This window comes from Acanthopagrus latus, chromosome 5 (genome assembly GCF_904848185.1).
Source record: "Acanthopagrus latus isolate v.2019 chromosome 5, fAcaLat1.1, whole genome shotgun sequence".
In the NCBI taxonomy this organism is placed as follows: Eukaryota; Metazoa; Chordata; class Actinopteri; order Spariformes; family Sparidae; genus Acanthopagrus; species Acanthopagrus latus.
In genome coordinates this window covers 8928953-8945769 of record NC_051043.1, presented here as the reverse complement: position 1 = coordinate 8945769, position 16817 = coordinate 8928953, and the positions used below count along the sequence as shown (strand labels likewise).

Here is a 16817-nt window from a genome sequence, read left to right as displayed (position 1 = left end):
ACACACACACACACACACACACACCTACACACACAGTGACATGTACATGCAGACTCGGCCCACCCACTCCCCTGCACACTCAGTGAGGTGTGTTAGTAAGGTTTAAAGCCTGTATTGTTCCTGACCAGCCAACCTGTCTAGCTCACTCCCCCGTCTCACTGCTCACCCCATTACACTTCGAAGACTACAGGAAAATGGCAAAAGACAAGAAAAGAAAAAGGGAGAGGAAGTGGACGCTGGAGAGATGGAGCAAAGGAAAAGAGGGGGGAATGGGGGGGTGAAGAGCAAGAAAAAAGAGGGCTGAGACCCTTCACATCTGTCTAGGTACAATGTCAGAGCCTGCCTTTGAGTCGGTGGGGTTAAAAGAGGAGGCAGATCTCGCCGTGAACGCTGTTAAATGGTTCAGTGGTTTGACAGTGGCTGATGCTACAGACAGCGCTGCTCCCCTGGGAGCCTGCACAGTCTCCCAGGCATGGCTCTTATCAAAATATACCTACTGCCTGCCTCTACAGCTGAAATAAACAATAACACAGCGGGGAAGGCGGACGAGATCTAAGGAGTCATTGGATGCTTATGAAAATAGAATCACTTTTTTTCCTTTTTTTCCCACTGTCATAATTGTCTCGACAATTATGGGCGTAGCATACAGTATAGACAGTAAAGTGTGAAAGCAGATTATGCATTAATGCTCAAGCTTTGGCTCTTAAGGAGCCACGGGCGTTTGGGTGGTGCATATGTGGGTTCTTGAGCTTTTTTTTTTTTGGTCGGGGGGGGGGGACTTAAAACATGAACAACACAAAAATGTAATCCCAGTTGTAGCCCTCAAAGCTGTGTTGCAGCTGATAGTCAAACACACACACACAGACAGACAGACACACACACACACACACAAATCCAAACACACACACACACACACACACATAAAACCAGCACAGGCAAAACTGCTCCATTTTACCATCATTACACAGCACGGGTCCCCCGCTCCCTTTGGAGCCGTGTTCTGCCTCCGGTGCTACATTTGACGGTTTGTTGAGCGGCACGTAGGTGTGTAGCCTCCGCCGCGTTACGTGATCAAACAGCCCAACTGACGCATGGCCAATTATCCTGGCTGCCTCCTCTCATCTCACATTTAAGGAGAGGGAAAGTAAAAACCAGAGAGGGAGATGGAAAGAGAGAGATGGAGGGAGGGAAAAAAAAAAGACACAAGGCTGGCGGTGTGTTTATCGAAGAATGGCAGATGTAAAAGCACTCTTCTCCCCTTTCCTCAGGGAAGCTGACATGTGCACCATTTTTGAAAAAGTAAACAATGGCTCACACTCTTTTTTTTTATTGTGAATCTTTACCCTCAGCGAGCTGTAAATAGGCCAATATGAAACAAACAAAGAGAATATGGGGGGAATTAAGTATCAAAAGTGACACGGTGTGTGAAGGTCTATGCGCTTCTCTTGTCTCAGCGTATAAAATCACTGCCCGTCCCATAACAGTGACACATTCTGCATTTGTGCCAAACACTCAAGTGCTTTTAGATATTTTCTTCCTTACAAATACCTTATTGTGTAACAAAGTTGAGAGAATTGCTGAACCTTGCTCTTACTCCTTCACCAACTCTTTCTTAAGTCGCTGTTCTCAACTTAACTGTATCACTGCTCAAAAGTGAGAGGGAGAATAGATTACATTTCCCTTCTCTGTTGTAAGGTCACAAGGTTTTGTGAAAGTGCTGCAGATGCTCTACTTTGGTATGTTTTAATCAACTTAATTTTGTTTTTTATGCTCTCTCAACTGAATTCCTGTAAAGAATACAGCAGAGCCATGTCAAGCCATTGTCCAACGGGGCAGCGCATTGCCTCAGGTTCAAGGTGAAGAGCTGATTTAACTGTGGCTTAATCATGCTGCCAACAGACCTTGGATATGGCACAGACATTTCTTGGCATCTGAGTTCTTCCCAGTGATAGATAAACTATGTGGTAAATAGTGTTTAGAAGTAGTTTTAAATGAAGCCTTGGCTCAGCTTTGGAAATCCTCCTCTTCTCTTTTTATGTTGGTAAAGAGAAAAGTGAAAAGTGAGGCGGACAGGAAAGAGGGCAGTAAACAGAAAGCAATTACATTGGGAACAGGAGTTACTGACAATCTCTTACAGAGGCCTTGGCTCTGATTCGGATCACAACACACTACAGTTGGAAAGAAAGAGGAAAGTAAAAGTGAAGAGGAAGGAGAGAGAAAATCATTAGCCTTTATTGTTAAACAATACAAAGCAGGAGGAAAGAAGGCAGAATCCCAGGGAACCAAACAGCTATAAGGCGCATCTGAATAAATTCTGAGAACTGCCGACCACAGATGAGGAGAGAGAAAAGAAAACTGAATGAACAGGAAGAGTAAAATAACTTTAAGACTTAACATTTTTTCAAAACAGACACTTACCTACAGTTGCCCGGGACCTGGCTGAATATTTCTTAATCTTGCTGCTGAGCGTGGTGTTGTCCCTCAGGGCTGTCTCACATTCTCTCTCCATCTGCGAGGCGAGTTCATGGGTGACAGTGCTGAGGTAGGCCGTATTAAGGAAACCCAGGATGGTGTGCGGTTCCGCTAGTCTTGAAAGGACATGGAGCTCATCTGTGAGGGCTTGGGTCAGAGCCGGGACCGCGGAATGGAAGCCTGTGGCCAGTCTGTCAAAACCAGTCTCTCCACCTGGGCTTGAGCTCAGGGCAGAAAGAAGAAGATCCAGCACAGACTGACCTCTCAGACGCTGGAGAATTAAAATCAAAATAAAATATATTACTGGAAAATCATTGGTATACTACTGCATCAAACTGGTACAGCAAGTTCACAATGTGGATATGGACTTTAAAAAAACAACTGTTTGAACACACCTGGTAATGTGTGAGCACCTCAGACTCAGGATAAAGAAAGAACAGCTGCTGCAGACAGTGGACCCGATCAGGGATGGACAGAGTGGAAATAGATGCTGGACCAGGATGCTCTGGGCTGCGGGGAGACAGCCGGTCCAGCAGGTGGCACCGCAGCTGGAGACGCACATCATCCCAGACCTCCTGGATCTTAGGGAAGTGCAAAAATAAACCAATAATCAACAACACCAACACATCAAGAGGGTGCTGGATAAGTGCCATTGTTCAAGTATACCTTTATCTTAGCTTACACTCAACTGCTGAATTACACACAAGATTAGAGGATAGGTTCACATTTCCAAGTCTGTTTGAGTCTAATTTTGTCCATATTGGCCACAGAGAGATCCTTGTTTGTGCATCTACAGTGTAAGTAAAGTTGGACAAAGTCCACGATCAACAGTCTGTGCAAACAAGACAAAAGACTACTTTCAAAGCTACCGACTTGATTTCACTACATCAGGTTAATTAAGCCTCATAAAGCTTTAGCAGAACTTTTAAATGCAAGGACTCTGTATTTTAACCCCCATAACCTACACACTGAAATGACTTTAGAAGGGGAGCCGTTTGCGGCCAGTTTGCAGAAGAGAAACACTTTGAATGACCAGTAATACCTTTCAATTTACATATGAGCACATGAGTACTTGAAAAACGTAACCCTCCAACGTATGCATTCACAAATCATACAGTACATTACCTCTAATGAAGCATCATCTCTGACTGTATGTACCAAGTGGACGGAGGAGGCAGTCGGTTGAGGGTGAAGAGAGGAGCAAGAGGATGGGGTACAGGGAAAGCAGACACCACACTGGGCAGAGAGATTCAGCAGGAGTTGAAGCGTCGCCTCCTCTTTCCCCTCGTCTTCAGACCTCAGGTACTGTTGCTGAGTGGAACAGAGGGGGAACGGCGATGTTAAAGATCACTGGATTTCATGAGCCACATCAGGACAATGCAGAGCTGATCCTACAATTTTGAATGTGTATCATCCATTTGCTCCATTCAGGGCTGTCTTCCTGCATCTGAAGGTCTTGTTATTAAACAGGGTTGCAGATCAATAGATAGCTAATAATAATGGAGCGTCTGTGCAATCAAGTGGAAAATTGAGGATCAGATTGATAAAGTCATTTAGATTGACATAGCCCCCATCCGTTATCATTCTTTAGATTTCTCATTAAAAAAAACAGTTGTATTATCTGAAGTATTTGAAATAAACAGGACTAATATCATCATCGTTATCATCATCAGTTAGTGTTATCATCACCCCAATGTATTACCAAAGCTCTGAAGAACTCCATGAGCTCTTGATGTCCTGTGGTAACAGGTCTGAAACTGCTGTGTGCTCTGAGGTTGAACCACTGCAGGCACTCCGAGGGGCTCGGGGGACGATCCCCTGCCCGGGAGTCACTCATTTTGGCCTGGAGCTCCTTCAGCTGCTGTTCAATGCTGAGAAAAAAAGGGAGATGCCTTGTGTAAGTCTGACAGCTAAGGACTATGAAATGGCATACACGACAGCAACAAGCTTGTCACATTACCAGAATTTAAGAATGATACCTGATACTTAATACAAAAAAAAAGTTCCTCGGCACACAGAACAGGATCGATGAGAAGAAGCAGAAGAAGTCACTGAGCACATACAAACACATCTGTTAAAATGTGAATGTCTGTGCAGCCTTGGGTTAAAAATCTGATTGCAAATCTGTTTTTAGCAAAGATTTGGTACATTCGCAACTACTGAATGCAGATATTGTATTGTTCTAAATGGAGGCATCACAAAAGTATTTACAAATAAATCAAATATTACCTTAGGAAATTGACTCTAAGTATTTCACAGCTTTTGTATAATTCTGACAACAACAGGGGTGAGTAAACTACACAGAAAGAAGGCATTTTAAACCAAATTTAGTTACATCATCATGGTATTGTAAAAAAAAAAAAATGGCCCTGTTTACTGTGTGACTAGAGCCAAACTGATACTTGACTTTTGGGCTGCTGATACTGATATTACAATGTTAAATAAAATCAAATACATACTAATGTGTACAGAATATATACACAAACATAGTTTTTTTGCTGTGAAAAACTTATGACAAAAATACATACATAATGGAGGCAGGATATTTTACAGTTTAACAATAAACATTACTGCACTAAATGACCTCAACAGTAGACTTTACTGGGAAGTTTTCATATCAGCACATAACAGACAACATATACATGATATCGATGTATATCTGTAACTGTAACATTGGTCAGGTTCCATTTATGAAAGGTTTGGATTAGAGCTGGTCCATCTGATAGACTGTAATAGTCGAAAATGAAAAGAGCGTATTACGCCGTATTATTATGGGTGGCCTCGTCAAGTGACTGTACAGCTGCTAAAACAGGGATTAAAAAAGAAGCAGTACAAAGAGTGAGATGTTCTTTCCAAGTTACTTAGTTGACATAAGTGCATTCTTTATTTTATTTGAACCCAAACAAGAATGGTTTCCTAAACCTAACCGAGGTGTTTTCTTGCCTAGCTAACCAAACTGTGACTGTACGATGAAGGTCCAGTACTTGTTTGCAATGTGCTACTATGGCCATGTTGTTTTGGGACCGGTGATATATATATATGTAGTTTTGGAGACACTGACAACTGAGCTATTCAGTTGTTGAGGTACGAGGATGTGTTGAATATCTCTATATGCCATGCTTACCAGACACAGCTGCTCCCGTACCCAGACGTGATTGGACAAATCATTTGACTGTCAATATCTGCTGGGACAGTGTCTTCATTTTAAAAGGAAGACACTTGACAGATTAAGTATAGCCCGGTCATACAAACATGCCCAAATGAAGACATTGCTGCGGCATGAGGAACACACAGGGACAACACAGCCACACAAACACATTCACACCAAGCTGCAGACACACACGTGCCTGCACACCGCATCACACTTGGCTCTCCCTCACTCTCATTCAGTGTCCGTACCGTGAGAAGACAGATACAGAAGCATCAACAGTAATGAACAAAGACATCGATATATCAGTGTGTGAGTGTGTGCTAAGCATCTGGTGTGAAGTGGCGTTACAGGCATCAGCAGACATCTGAGACACACGCTTCTTGCCGTCTCATGTCTTACTCTCCCCCCCGACACACACGCGCGCACACCCTCACCCCCCCACACACACACAAACACAGCTCTTCTGATTTTTACCCGACTGCATCAGCGATCAGTTTTCCCTTTAATATGACAGATTAGAAATGACATCTTTGGGCTCGACATGTTTAGTCATTTCCATGCAAATCAATGCATATATATTTGTCCATGCAAGGCAGTGTGTGTGTGTGTGTGTGTGTGTGTGTGTGTGTGTGTGTGTGTGTGTGTGTGTGTGTGTGTGTGTGTGTGTGTGTATGTGCATAGGCCTGGGTACCTGCATAATTAAACATGTTATGGTGTTGCGAATGCTGCTACTGTGCTCCTGTGTTTTTCTTTGTCTGAATGTGTGTGTGGTAGAGTGCATACAGCAATAGATCATCAGACATTCGATTAATCACGGTTCAATCAACAACAGTCAATTAGGAAAAGAAAACGCATGAATGATAGATCTGATATTCATCATGGTGTAAAGTTTATTTCACATTTTAAATATTGAACCTTGATATTATGACCACAACACCTTTGACTGTTTTTACAGTTCTTCCAATAAAGGGCAAGTTGATGACTAAGTCATGCCTGTTGTCAGGTCATTAAACATTCTATAATCTACACGGTTAAACAAATATTCAATTAAATAATCAATAGGAATTAGTTGCAGACTAGGTGTGCGTGTGCAACTGTCTGTGTCTCTGTGTTAGCACACATGACACAGAGCCAAGGTGCCATTTCCCCATCAGACAGCTCATCCCCTACCGCAGGTCTATAAACTGCCTCCTGCCTGCTCCTGGGCCATGAACGCATCCAGATGTCTTACAATGGCAACACATTAAATAACCGTTCAATCTGACACACTTTGGTTTCAGAGGGGAAAAACGCGAGGGGATAAAATGTTATAGTCTGTTACAAACTGCTATCCTCTAGGTTGAACACTATCATTCTCTCTCTCTTTAACTATCTCTATCCTCTCTTCTGCTACCTTCTTTAGGCAGGCCAGATGATGCATCTCACTTTATTCTCTTGACACCAACTTGCTGACTGACACAAACCTTGATTATGAAGCGGGTGCGTTTTTGTCTGTTCGGAGTGATTTGATGCCAGGCGGTATTTGTTACACGGAACTATCAAACCCCTCATTAAAGGCAGCCTTTATCATGTTTTCATTTTTTTTCGCCTTCCTCCTGTGTGTGTGTGTGTCTGTGTTTCTGTATATCAGAGGCTGAACACTGTATAGGAAAGACATTGCCTCAGTGTGTGACAGACTGTGTGAGAGCAGAAACTCTTAACTATGCTTGCCCAAAGCTCACTAGCTGTAAAACACAGCTTCAGCAAGGTCAAAGCAAAACCAGCGTGGCTCAGGGTTGCTGAAGGCACTGTGTGTAAAATTAATAGACACCACTTTAAACAGTACAAAGGAGTGTTCAGATGCTGGTTTGTTTGTGCGACCTCTGACTTTCTGCCTTCTCTAAGGAGAGCATGGCAATGACTTTCGGAGAAAATGTAGTTCTGGATACTTAAAATAACAACACCTTCCTTTTCCTCTTTGAAAAGTCACTCAGAGTAGGCAAAACATAAAAAGAAGAAATATACATTGAAGAATAAATGCAAAACTCAGACACTTTCTCAATCAAATTTCTTGGTGTAGATTTCTGTCTTATGCCATGCAGTGCAATGAAAACCCGGCTGTAGTTGAAACGGCAGCACAGAGCGCTGTATGTGCGTTTATAGCGCGTCATAAACATGGATGTTCGTTCTGGGCTCAACCCCAGGACTTCACACAGACAGCAGGTTTCAAATGGGCTTCCATCTGTAGCTCACTTTTCACCCACTCTCTGAAGTTTATTAAAAGCAGAGAACGGAAGTAGACTACACTGCGGATATGAACCAAGGTTATCATAGGGAGCTAAAACCAAACTCAAAAACTCAAATGAGAGTAAAAAAAAACAGGACAACTGAAATACAGATTAAAAAAATGGAAAATGCAAACACTAAATTATAAAGGAAATGTCTTTAGTTAAAGTACCTGTCAATTTTCTGTTGTAAAACAGATTCTGAATTTCCCAAATCTTGCTTCTGACAAATACCACCAATATCATTTAAAAGATGTAAAACAGATACTGAAATTCGTAAAAACTACACTATACTGACACCTGACACTATTCTAAAACTGAGCTGGATCAAGCAAAGCTTAAACTAACTGAAACTTAACTGAATTTTATCACTGATGTATTTGTCAAACTCTTTGCAAAACTCCTTCTGTCTTCTGTTCAGTTTCGTCTGAGGAAAATACATCGATTACATCAAAAGGTTTTTAACTTTGGTGGCAGATTGCGACACAGACACTTAGCATAAAGACGAATTGGTTCACTAGCTGATTAATGTGATACAGCTCTGTGTACATACTATTTCTAACTGAAAAGTTTGACAGCATATTCAGCTGACATTGGTAGCATGGTAGCTGTGATACATTCAGAGCCTGTGCATAATGTAGTTTATATGTCTTTCAGCAACCTATTTTATGCAACTGGCCACACACCTGGCAGGCCATCCTCCTCAGTTGTGTGTTGCCGTGCGTCCTTTGTCCTGTTTGGATTTAGCTTCCTATAGGGCATCCGCATTGTTGGCCTTGTACTCTGTGTGGTGTGCAGTCTCCGAGGATCAGTTTTGCCTCATGTGGACCTGAGAGAAAGAGACTGCCAACTTGAAACCCATACGAAGCCAAAGACGAGGACAGGTAGGAGAATGACTTTTAGGATACAAACTCTTTCTCTTGTTCCACTCCTCATCATCTGACTCTTGCCTTCCCTCGACAAAACAATGTACTGTAATGGCTACAGCTACAGCACTTGCCTCCTCAGATACATCCAAGCCTCGCCTGCACAATCTCTTTCTCTCTCTCTGTTTCCGCCTCCTACTTTTCTCTCTCCTCCAAACTCTTACTTTCCTAATTTTCTTTTCTTTACTCTCGCCTTTCAATTACCCCTCCTTAGGGCCTTGTGCTGTAAGTTATAAAGTCAATGTGGATGGTCTGTGTCAAGAAGTCCATCCAGCTCTCTACAATGTTGCGACCTTTTGCCCGCCGGTGTAAAAGCTACCTGCAGCCTAATCAACTTGGCAGGATTAGCTCCGAATCTGATGACTTCCACTGCCAGCAGCTCAGACGCTGCGGAAAGAGACAGAGAGAGAATGAGAGAAGAGGAAGGCAAAAATGGGTGGAAAACAGAGGAGTCACAGAAAATAAAACCATTCGACTTTCGAGTAAGGACGACAATGGACAAACCGGTAATGGCAAAAACGCCGGAGCCGAACTCAACAAAAGACCTGGAGAATGAGAAAAGAGGAAGAGGAAACTGGAAGGAATGGATTCTTTAGGCCTCTTGACAAACATGTCAGTCATCTTACCCTAACTGACACACAAGCATACACATACACACACACACTTACACCCTCACTGCTGAAGTGAAATCTAATTGTTTTTCAGAGCGGTCTAGTTTGACAGTCGATACCGCAACCGTGCCCCCCCACCCCCCCCAACCTTCACCACCGCTGAGAGAGAAAGGGAACAACCGGAGGTCTTTTATTAGATATGATGGCACATTTCACAGCTCCCTGACTTACAGAAACCCAATCCCGCGATTAGTCAGCGCTTTGACGTTATCTTAAGTTCCTTGTCAGAATTAATTTAGTGTGGGTGGGCTGCTGTGGGGCTGTCTGTCTGTCGCGCTCCGCTCCCCTCCGCTCAGCTCGCCTACAGGAGGTGGGGGGGCTGGAGGCAACGGGGGCAGGAAGATCCCTTTCAAATAAGCCCCAGCTCCAGTCAGTGCCAAACCAGCCGCCTGAGAACCAAATATCTCCTCCATCAAAGGGCCCCATTCTGCGAGGGGGAAAGGAGTGAATGGGTTTGAATGAACCGGCTGAAAACAGATCCCGTCCTGGCCCAGCCTGTCGCCCACTTAGTGCCCTCAGTCCTCAGCCCCCCGAGCCCCCCGGCCCAGCCAATGATACCAGAGAACCGATACAGCTGATATACTAACTTAACACACGTGTCACGCACAGCTAAACACAAAATCAAGTACATACTGCCAGGACTACAGATCAGTATTTCTGTTCACTGAAAAGGAACCTTGCACGATACTTTGACTGTGGCAGGCTTTCAACGCTGGCTGCTTGTACACGTACGCAGAGTCCTGATTATCAGGAGCACTCACACAGAATCAAATTTAAAAGTATTGATATTGTATCCTGATCAAGATTGGCAGGCGACTAGTGAGAGCCATTTGCCTTGCCAGTGTGAAACCAGAGGCCTGTCTGCACTCTACGGGCCCGCGCTGACACTTCATTAGAGGTCTTTTCCTGGTGGCCCACCACTGCCCGGCTCCACTCCCCGCCCAACTCTGTGCCGCACCACTGTCCCAACTGATGAAAACTGATGGATTGCAGCATTTCAATTTGGGGGAGCCGGCTCTGTTGTCAGCCTATCTTAATCTCCTGCAATTAGGGAGCAGCTCTTAGGCAAATCTCTGACATCTGAGAACTGGGAGCAGGCCAGTCACTCTGACCCATAAACAGGTTGAAGTCCTTCACGGGGTGTGGGCAGCTCTGTCTCCTCCATCTCTCGGTTTCCTTTTCCTCTCCTCCACTTCCGTAATTTGTCCCAGACACTGATAAGTCAATTAGGCAGCAGGTGAGTGAGCTGCGCATGTGTGTGTGTGTGTGTGTTTGTGGTGTGTGCACTTTTTAGGGGTGAATTGTAAGAGGGGGTGGAAATGATGGATCCCACCCCCAACCCCCTCTACCTCATTCCCTCCAGGCTTACGGAGCTGGCAAGGAGTGTGTGTGTGGGTACATGCATGTCTGCAGCCCACCCTGGTTGAAGAGAAAGAGAGGCCTTGCAAAATTGTGTTTGCCTAGATGTGTCCCGGCAGTAAAAGGGCTGTCCTGAAGTAGTCTGGGAGGAAGTTGGCTGCAGCCTGACAGACACTGACCAGTGGTCCCCCACGGCGAGAGGAGGATTGCCTTATTTTTAGCCCCATTCTCCATTATCTGGACGCTTTGTTCTCATAATGGTTATCCCTCTCCCATCTGCAGGAACACAAAATAACCCTTTAATGCTTAGAAAGCAGAAAAATGGCCCGGCCTTCGGTAATAAGCCTTGAATTACCTACCCAAGGGTTTTCGTTTCAAGATGTGGAATCTTCAATTATTATGTTCCCATTTAGAAGGAGGAAGGAAAGAAAGAGAGAGAAGAGGAGGGAGACACAGGGAGAGAGAGTGACGAAGGGATGAGTCCCAGACACTAATGGTGCCAGAGTGAGGCTTTGTTCACTTGCTACATTTAGCCTGTCCTTCATCATCTGCCCTCAGCCTCACAACGCCAAAAACGATAAAAGACCTGAAATATAGATTTCTCTTTTTCTTCTCTCCCCCTTATGTCTCTCTCTTTATCAATCTATTTGTGCTCTCCAACTATCCTTGTCTACCATTATTGACAGTCGTCTATATTTCAGTCTTCAGTTACACTGCACTACAATAAAAAAAAAACCTTGCTGCACTGCACTTTCTTCCATAACACACAATGAGAAGATTGATCTAGTAATTAATAAATCTGAACCAGCAAGAAAGATTCGTTTCACAGTTTATGTTATCAAATGACCCTAGATTTTACATTGTAAGATTAGTCTTAAAATTTGATAAAGGCCTCTTTATGAATCTGAATTCAATTATTTCAAATCAGCTCAACCATGAGAAGAGTGCAACCATGAACAATGTGATGTCAGTGAAAGCCCTCAACAGTGTTAAACAGATCAAATTCAATAGATACACGGAGAGACTACGGACACCTGCACCTGCTCAGATTTCTCCCTGTGCGCTATCCAATGTTCTAACCCAAGGCATGCGTGCTTCAGTGTATTGGCTATGCACTCTATACAACACTGCAGCGGGGAGAGTTTTTTTTTTGTGCATCTCAGACTGTACAGTGAAAAGACCATCATTGTCAACTCGCATATTTTTTTCCTACCCTGCATATGTGCCTGAATTGTACAAGCAGGCCGTGGAAGCTGACTTTAGCGTTAGTGTCATAGTCTGCTGTAATCCCACTTTGTGTTTAACTAACAGATTTAAGACACAAGAGCACGCGGCTACAGTAATGATCTTTCCTTTCATTCCTCCACGCTACTGCCACAGTAATACTTCACCTGTCTTTGTGCCGCACATCCAATTAATGCTCTGTTAGACATCTGTGCAAAGAGCCAAGAATGTTTTTTTCCAGCAGAAAAACCTGATTTTGGATAGTTCAACCAGGGATTTCACTCAGTTAAACTGACAGCAGAAAACCTTTTGCTTCCACTTATCATTCTGAAGTATATACTGATTGCACAGTGTAATGCCTTTAGAAAAATGACACCATATGCGTACAAACTGGTTCCCTATAAATACCTACAGGTTGCATATGGCAGAAAGGAACCGAGCCTGCCTTTGTGCAACCAGTACCAGAAAGGTTTTGTTTTCCTGGTCACCATCCCCTTGGTTATGGTGTCACAACTGGGGAAAATCTCCAGTGCAAAAGAAAACGAAACCCCGCTGATGGAGGCAAAGAAGGTGAAGGATGAGAGAAACCAAGGGTGAACAGACAATAATCAGTGGAGAGCACTGGTGTGTTGTCATTAAGTATGTTCCCTGCTGATATGTGTTCCCCCTTACTGGCAGGACTCGTTTTGAAAAAACAGCATTTTATCTGCTAGATCATTAAGTAACAAAAGCTGCCCACTCATCAATGCAAGCGGCTGTTGCCTTCTGCCTTTTCATATCACTGACACAGGCGTTTTTTGGTCATGGTTGCTTTTAGCTTCAGACAGTAACCAGGCTGCTGGCAATGCCCGTGTTACTGAATTTGTCTTTGCTACAGCAGTGCCTACCAGTAATACCACAGGGGAACACTGGGAGGAGGGCGGGGGCGGCAAGTTGAGGAGATCCATATTGAACTTTTTGGATTGATCAGGAGAGACATACAGTAGCAGAGAGAGAGAGAGAGAGAGAGAGAGAGAGAGAGAGAGAGAGAGAGAGAGAGAGAGTAAAGTAAAGAGCAAAGAAAAACAGACAAACAAAAATATGGATTTAGCCTTTCAGCTTTTAATCATAATTTTTTTTTTATTTCTACCTCTGGAACACTGCTGGCATTGCTGTCAGTGTAAACAATATTACTAGAGGTTTTTTTTTTTTTCTTACGCCTGTCAGTCACACAGGTTGTTCCTCTCTTTAAAATTATCCTGCGAGTGTCTCCACACAGTCAGCATAAACAAAAATCAGAGCTTGTTTTCCCACCTAAGAATAAGCCTTTTCTTCCTCCTTAATCTTTGTACAGTATGAACAACAACTTCAGCAGAAGTGAAAATTTTATGAGAGGCAATGTAATCCATCAAAGTAAACACCAAGCTTTAATTAGGTTTTGTCAACGTTACTGTTTAACATTCATTTCATTGTTCCATTGTTGTGCTCTCGCACTAAACTGTGCATTATGCTGCGCTCTGCTCTCTGTCATTCACCTGAGATCCACAGAAAGTAATGGAAAGCCTTGTCAAGAAATAATCCCTCAAAAACAGACTGCTTTAAAAACTTTACTGTGTCTTCTTATTCTCGTCAGCTGGGACTGTACTTAATTTCAATCTGGCTTCATCGTGAAATTGAAATTCTAAAAGTGATGGAAAAGCAGGTAAAACAAGTCGGGGAACGCTTAAAAATTCAAAGAAAAGGGCAAATATAGTTGGTGCTTTTGTTTCTCTGACTCCAGGGGAGAATCACAAAGTATCACACAATTTGATACAATTCATGATTTGTTGGGTTGTCTTTGAGGGAAGAAGCATTAGAAGTGTTAGCCAGAAATGAAGGTATCATGGGGACTAGGAATAAGGTGGATAGTAAGTCAAACATCTAACAATATATCAAAGCGAGGTACAGGAATTACATGTTGATTCTATGCTTCTTGATATCAGTTTTAAAGAATTTGGCATACAGTGACATAAAACAGTGTATAAAAATGTGCATAAAGTATTATATAAGTGCCTCTTCATCACATACTGATGGCAACCTGTCTGTGTAAAATAGCCATTAACTGGCAAATTCTGATTTGCCGGAAAGCCTGGAGTCAAGACATTTAAAGGAAGGATGCAACTACAATATCCTTTACTCTGACTGACCTGTTGGCATTGAGATTGAGTTTCTCCTCTGTGTCTTTGAGGAACTGATCAAAGTCCATTTCACTGGAAAGCCCAGGAACCATCAGCTCCACAAAGGCATGGTCATCAGGAAAATCCCCCGGCCACTCCATACCGCCCTGCATGAACAAGGAAACCAGACAGAAAAAGGGTGGGGGGGATCTTAGTGTGTAACATCAGAAACACTATGCGTGACACGTACAGTACCAGTTCATAAAACTAAATAATGAGAAAGACAGCACTGGTGTCAGGATTAAATCAACAATTTAGGTTGACACCAAATAACAGAGATCTGGAGTGTTGTGTTATCACAGCTGTCTGTCAAGAAGCTGAACGCACACGCGGAATGCGCACACACACTCACACACACTCACACACACACACACACACACACACACACACACACACACACACACACACACACACACACACACACACACACACTCAGTCATGTGTCCATAATAATTTGAAATTTCCTCAAACAGGAGTCTTATTAGGAACCACAAATCAATTGTGCCCGAAACACCTGAAAAACAGGAAGCTTATCATCAACAGAAACTGTTTCCTCCAGTTCCCCTCCTCTTTGCTCAGAAAGTCATTTGGAGAAGGAGGACCTCCCCTGATCAAAATGCATTGCCTCAGCCTCCTAACCACTTCCACCTACTGACACTACAGTGAGTTAACGCTGCAAAAAAAAAAAAAGAAAAGAAAAAAAGAGCGAGACCAAATAAATAAACAATGAGGTGAGATGCTCTTCAGTCAAGGCTTTAAATAAACAACTCATCTCCTCACGTATGTGGCAGAACAGAGGGGCCGCCCCCCCCCAACCCTGTGGTGCTTAACGCTCATGCTAACAGCCAATCCCACACCAGTGCTGCGTTGCTGGGTCTCATATCAACATTGTCATCAATGCGAGTCAAGTGGAAGGTAATGGAGAGTGTCTGTGTCAATTTGGCTTTCTCACACTCCCCCTCTCGCCCCTTTCCTCGTCATCTGCTCTGATTTTAATAATCCCTGTCAAACTCCAAACAGCTCCCCGCACTGCGCTCCGCTTCTTCGTGGCTGCATACAGTCTATGCCACTCTCCCTGACAGGGCAGACAGGAAGCTCAACATTCATTTAGCCTGCACAAAGGGAGGCCTGTCCAGCTGGACAAATATTATTTTCCTCCGCTGACAGCCTCACCAGTTAAGCTTGTCCTTTATTATTTTCTCCCTCTCTTCTTCTCCCTTACTGTTTCCCCTCATCATCATGCTCCCTCTGCGCCACTGTCTGAGAAGGGGTCTATGCGCTGAAAGAGGAGAAGATTCTAAATCCATGGATTAGGAACTGATCATTGTAATTATATGAGCCAGACAGTGTGCAAGCATTTTGAATAGTGTCTATATATATATATATATATATATATATATATATATATATATATATATATATATGTGTGTGTGTATGTCTTCAATGCCATCCCTCTTTTTATGTGTACGAAAGAGGGACAAACAGATGGACAGAAGGTCTGAATGTGTACACTGCTTGTCTGCTGGGTGTCTACCTCCTGGTCTGCCAACGTATCATCTGTTATCTTAAGCATGAGTGTGTACATGTAAGTGTGAGTGTGTCAGGATTCTCCAAGCAGCACACGGGGCCTCATTAGTACAAGACTTTAAATCATCTGGTCTCCATTGTCTTGTCATTAGCTCTTTACAAAGCAGATGTTGGAGGAGCCCCTGTGTGTTTCACTGTGTTGCAGCAGGGACAAGTGGGCCAGGCACTGAGACGCTGCCTGCCTGAGACATCGACTCCACAGCTATTAAAACAGGGGAAGGAACACACTCTTGCTCTCTCTCTCTCTCTCTCTCTCTCTCTCACACACACACACACACACACATCACTGTCCTATCTCTCTTGCTGTTGCCTGTCTGCCCCAGCTAGGCTAACACACAGGCCCATTTACAGTAATGAGTTTGTCCTGAAATATTTAGCAGCGCGTCCCCCAGGCCGCCGCTTTAAAGCCACTTAGAGCATGTCAAGTTAAAGTCAACATTATTTTAAAGGGTGTACCTAACAGTCGGCTGTAAAGGGAACATAATAAATTAAATAGGTGCATTTTCTCAGATCACAACACTGTGAAGAACTATCTCATGCATGCCCAGGGGGAGCATGGCTTCACCATGCAACCATGTGGTCCTGCTGCACTGGGCTGCCTTTGACTGATTTTCCTGCACTGTCTGCTCAGAGATGGGCTCGAGTCTCCTCAGATCTGATGTTGTGACGTTTCTGCTCAATTTAGGAGGCACTAACTTTGTTAAAACATATTGGTCACTTATTTTCTTTACCACAGGGAAATATGTGGACATAATGTCTTCTTAAAATATGTTGTGTAGGACCGTTCAGAAACTGCGGCGCAACAGATTTGGCATCACCATAACATAAAGCCTATGTGATTAGCCTACACTGAGGGAATGAATAATACATGACTTAATCCTGATATCACTTGCCATTGCTGTTGAGTGGAATTATCATCATCTTTCAACAGTATTAAAGTAGCCTGAGCAATGAGTCAATTACAAAAG

The 16817-nt window shown here is 43.5% G+C and overlaps 1 protein-coding gene across 10 annotated transcripts in view; it reads right to left on the bottom strand.

Annotated features, from left to right (window-relative positions):
- The window catches only part of kiaa0825 (KIAA0825 ortholog), a 128616-nt gene that overhangs the window by 110558 nt on the left and 1241 nt on the right, over nucleotides 1-16817 (bottom strand). For 9 of the 10 annotated variants that reach the window (XM_037097174.1, XM_037097173.1, XM_037097182.1 and 6 more), the window contains exons 2-6: nucleotides 14233-14369; nucleotides 4175-4343; nucleotides 3598-3783; nucleotides 2868-3053; nucleotides 2419-2743 (exon numbers count right to left, since the gene is read on the bottom strand). In XM_037097174.1, the coding sequence (XP_036953069.1) occupies nucleotides 2419-2743; nucleotides 2868-3053; nucleotides 3598-3783; nucleotides 4175-4343; nucleotides 14233-14363 (997 nt within the window). In that variant the 5' untranslated portion in view covers nucleotides 14364-14369. Of the gene's footprint in view, nucleotides 1-2418; nucleotides 2744-2867; nucleotides 3054-3597; nucleotides 3784-4174; nucleotides 4344-8573; nucleotides 8717-14232; nucleotides 14370-16817 lie in introns of those variants that run through there. The other variant, XM_037097177.1, reaches the window with a different exon arrangement.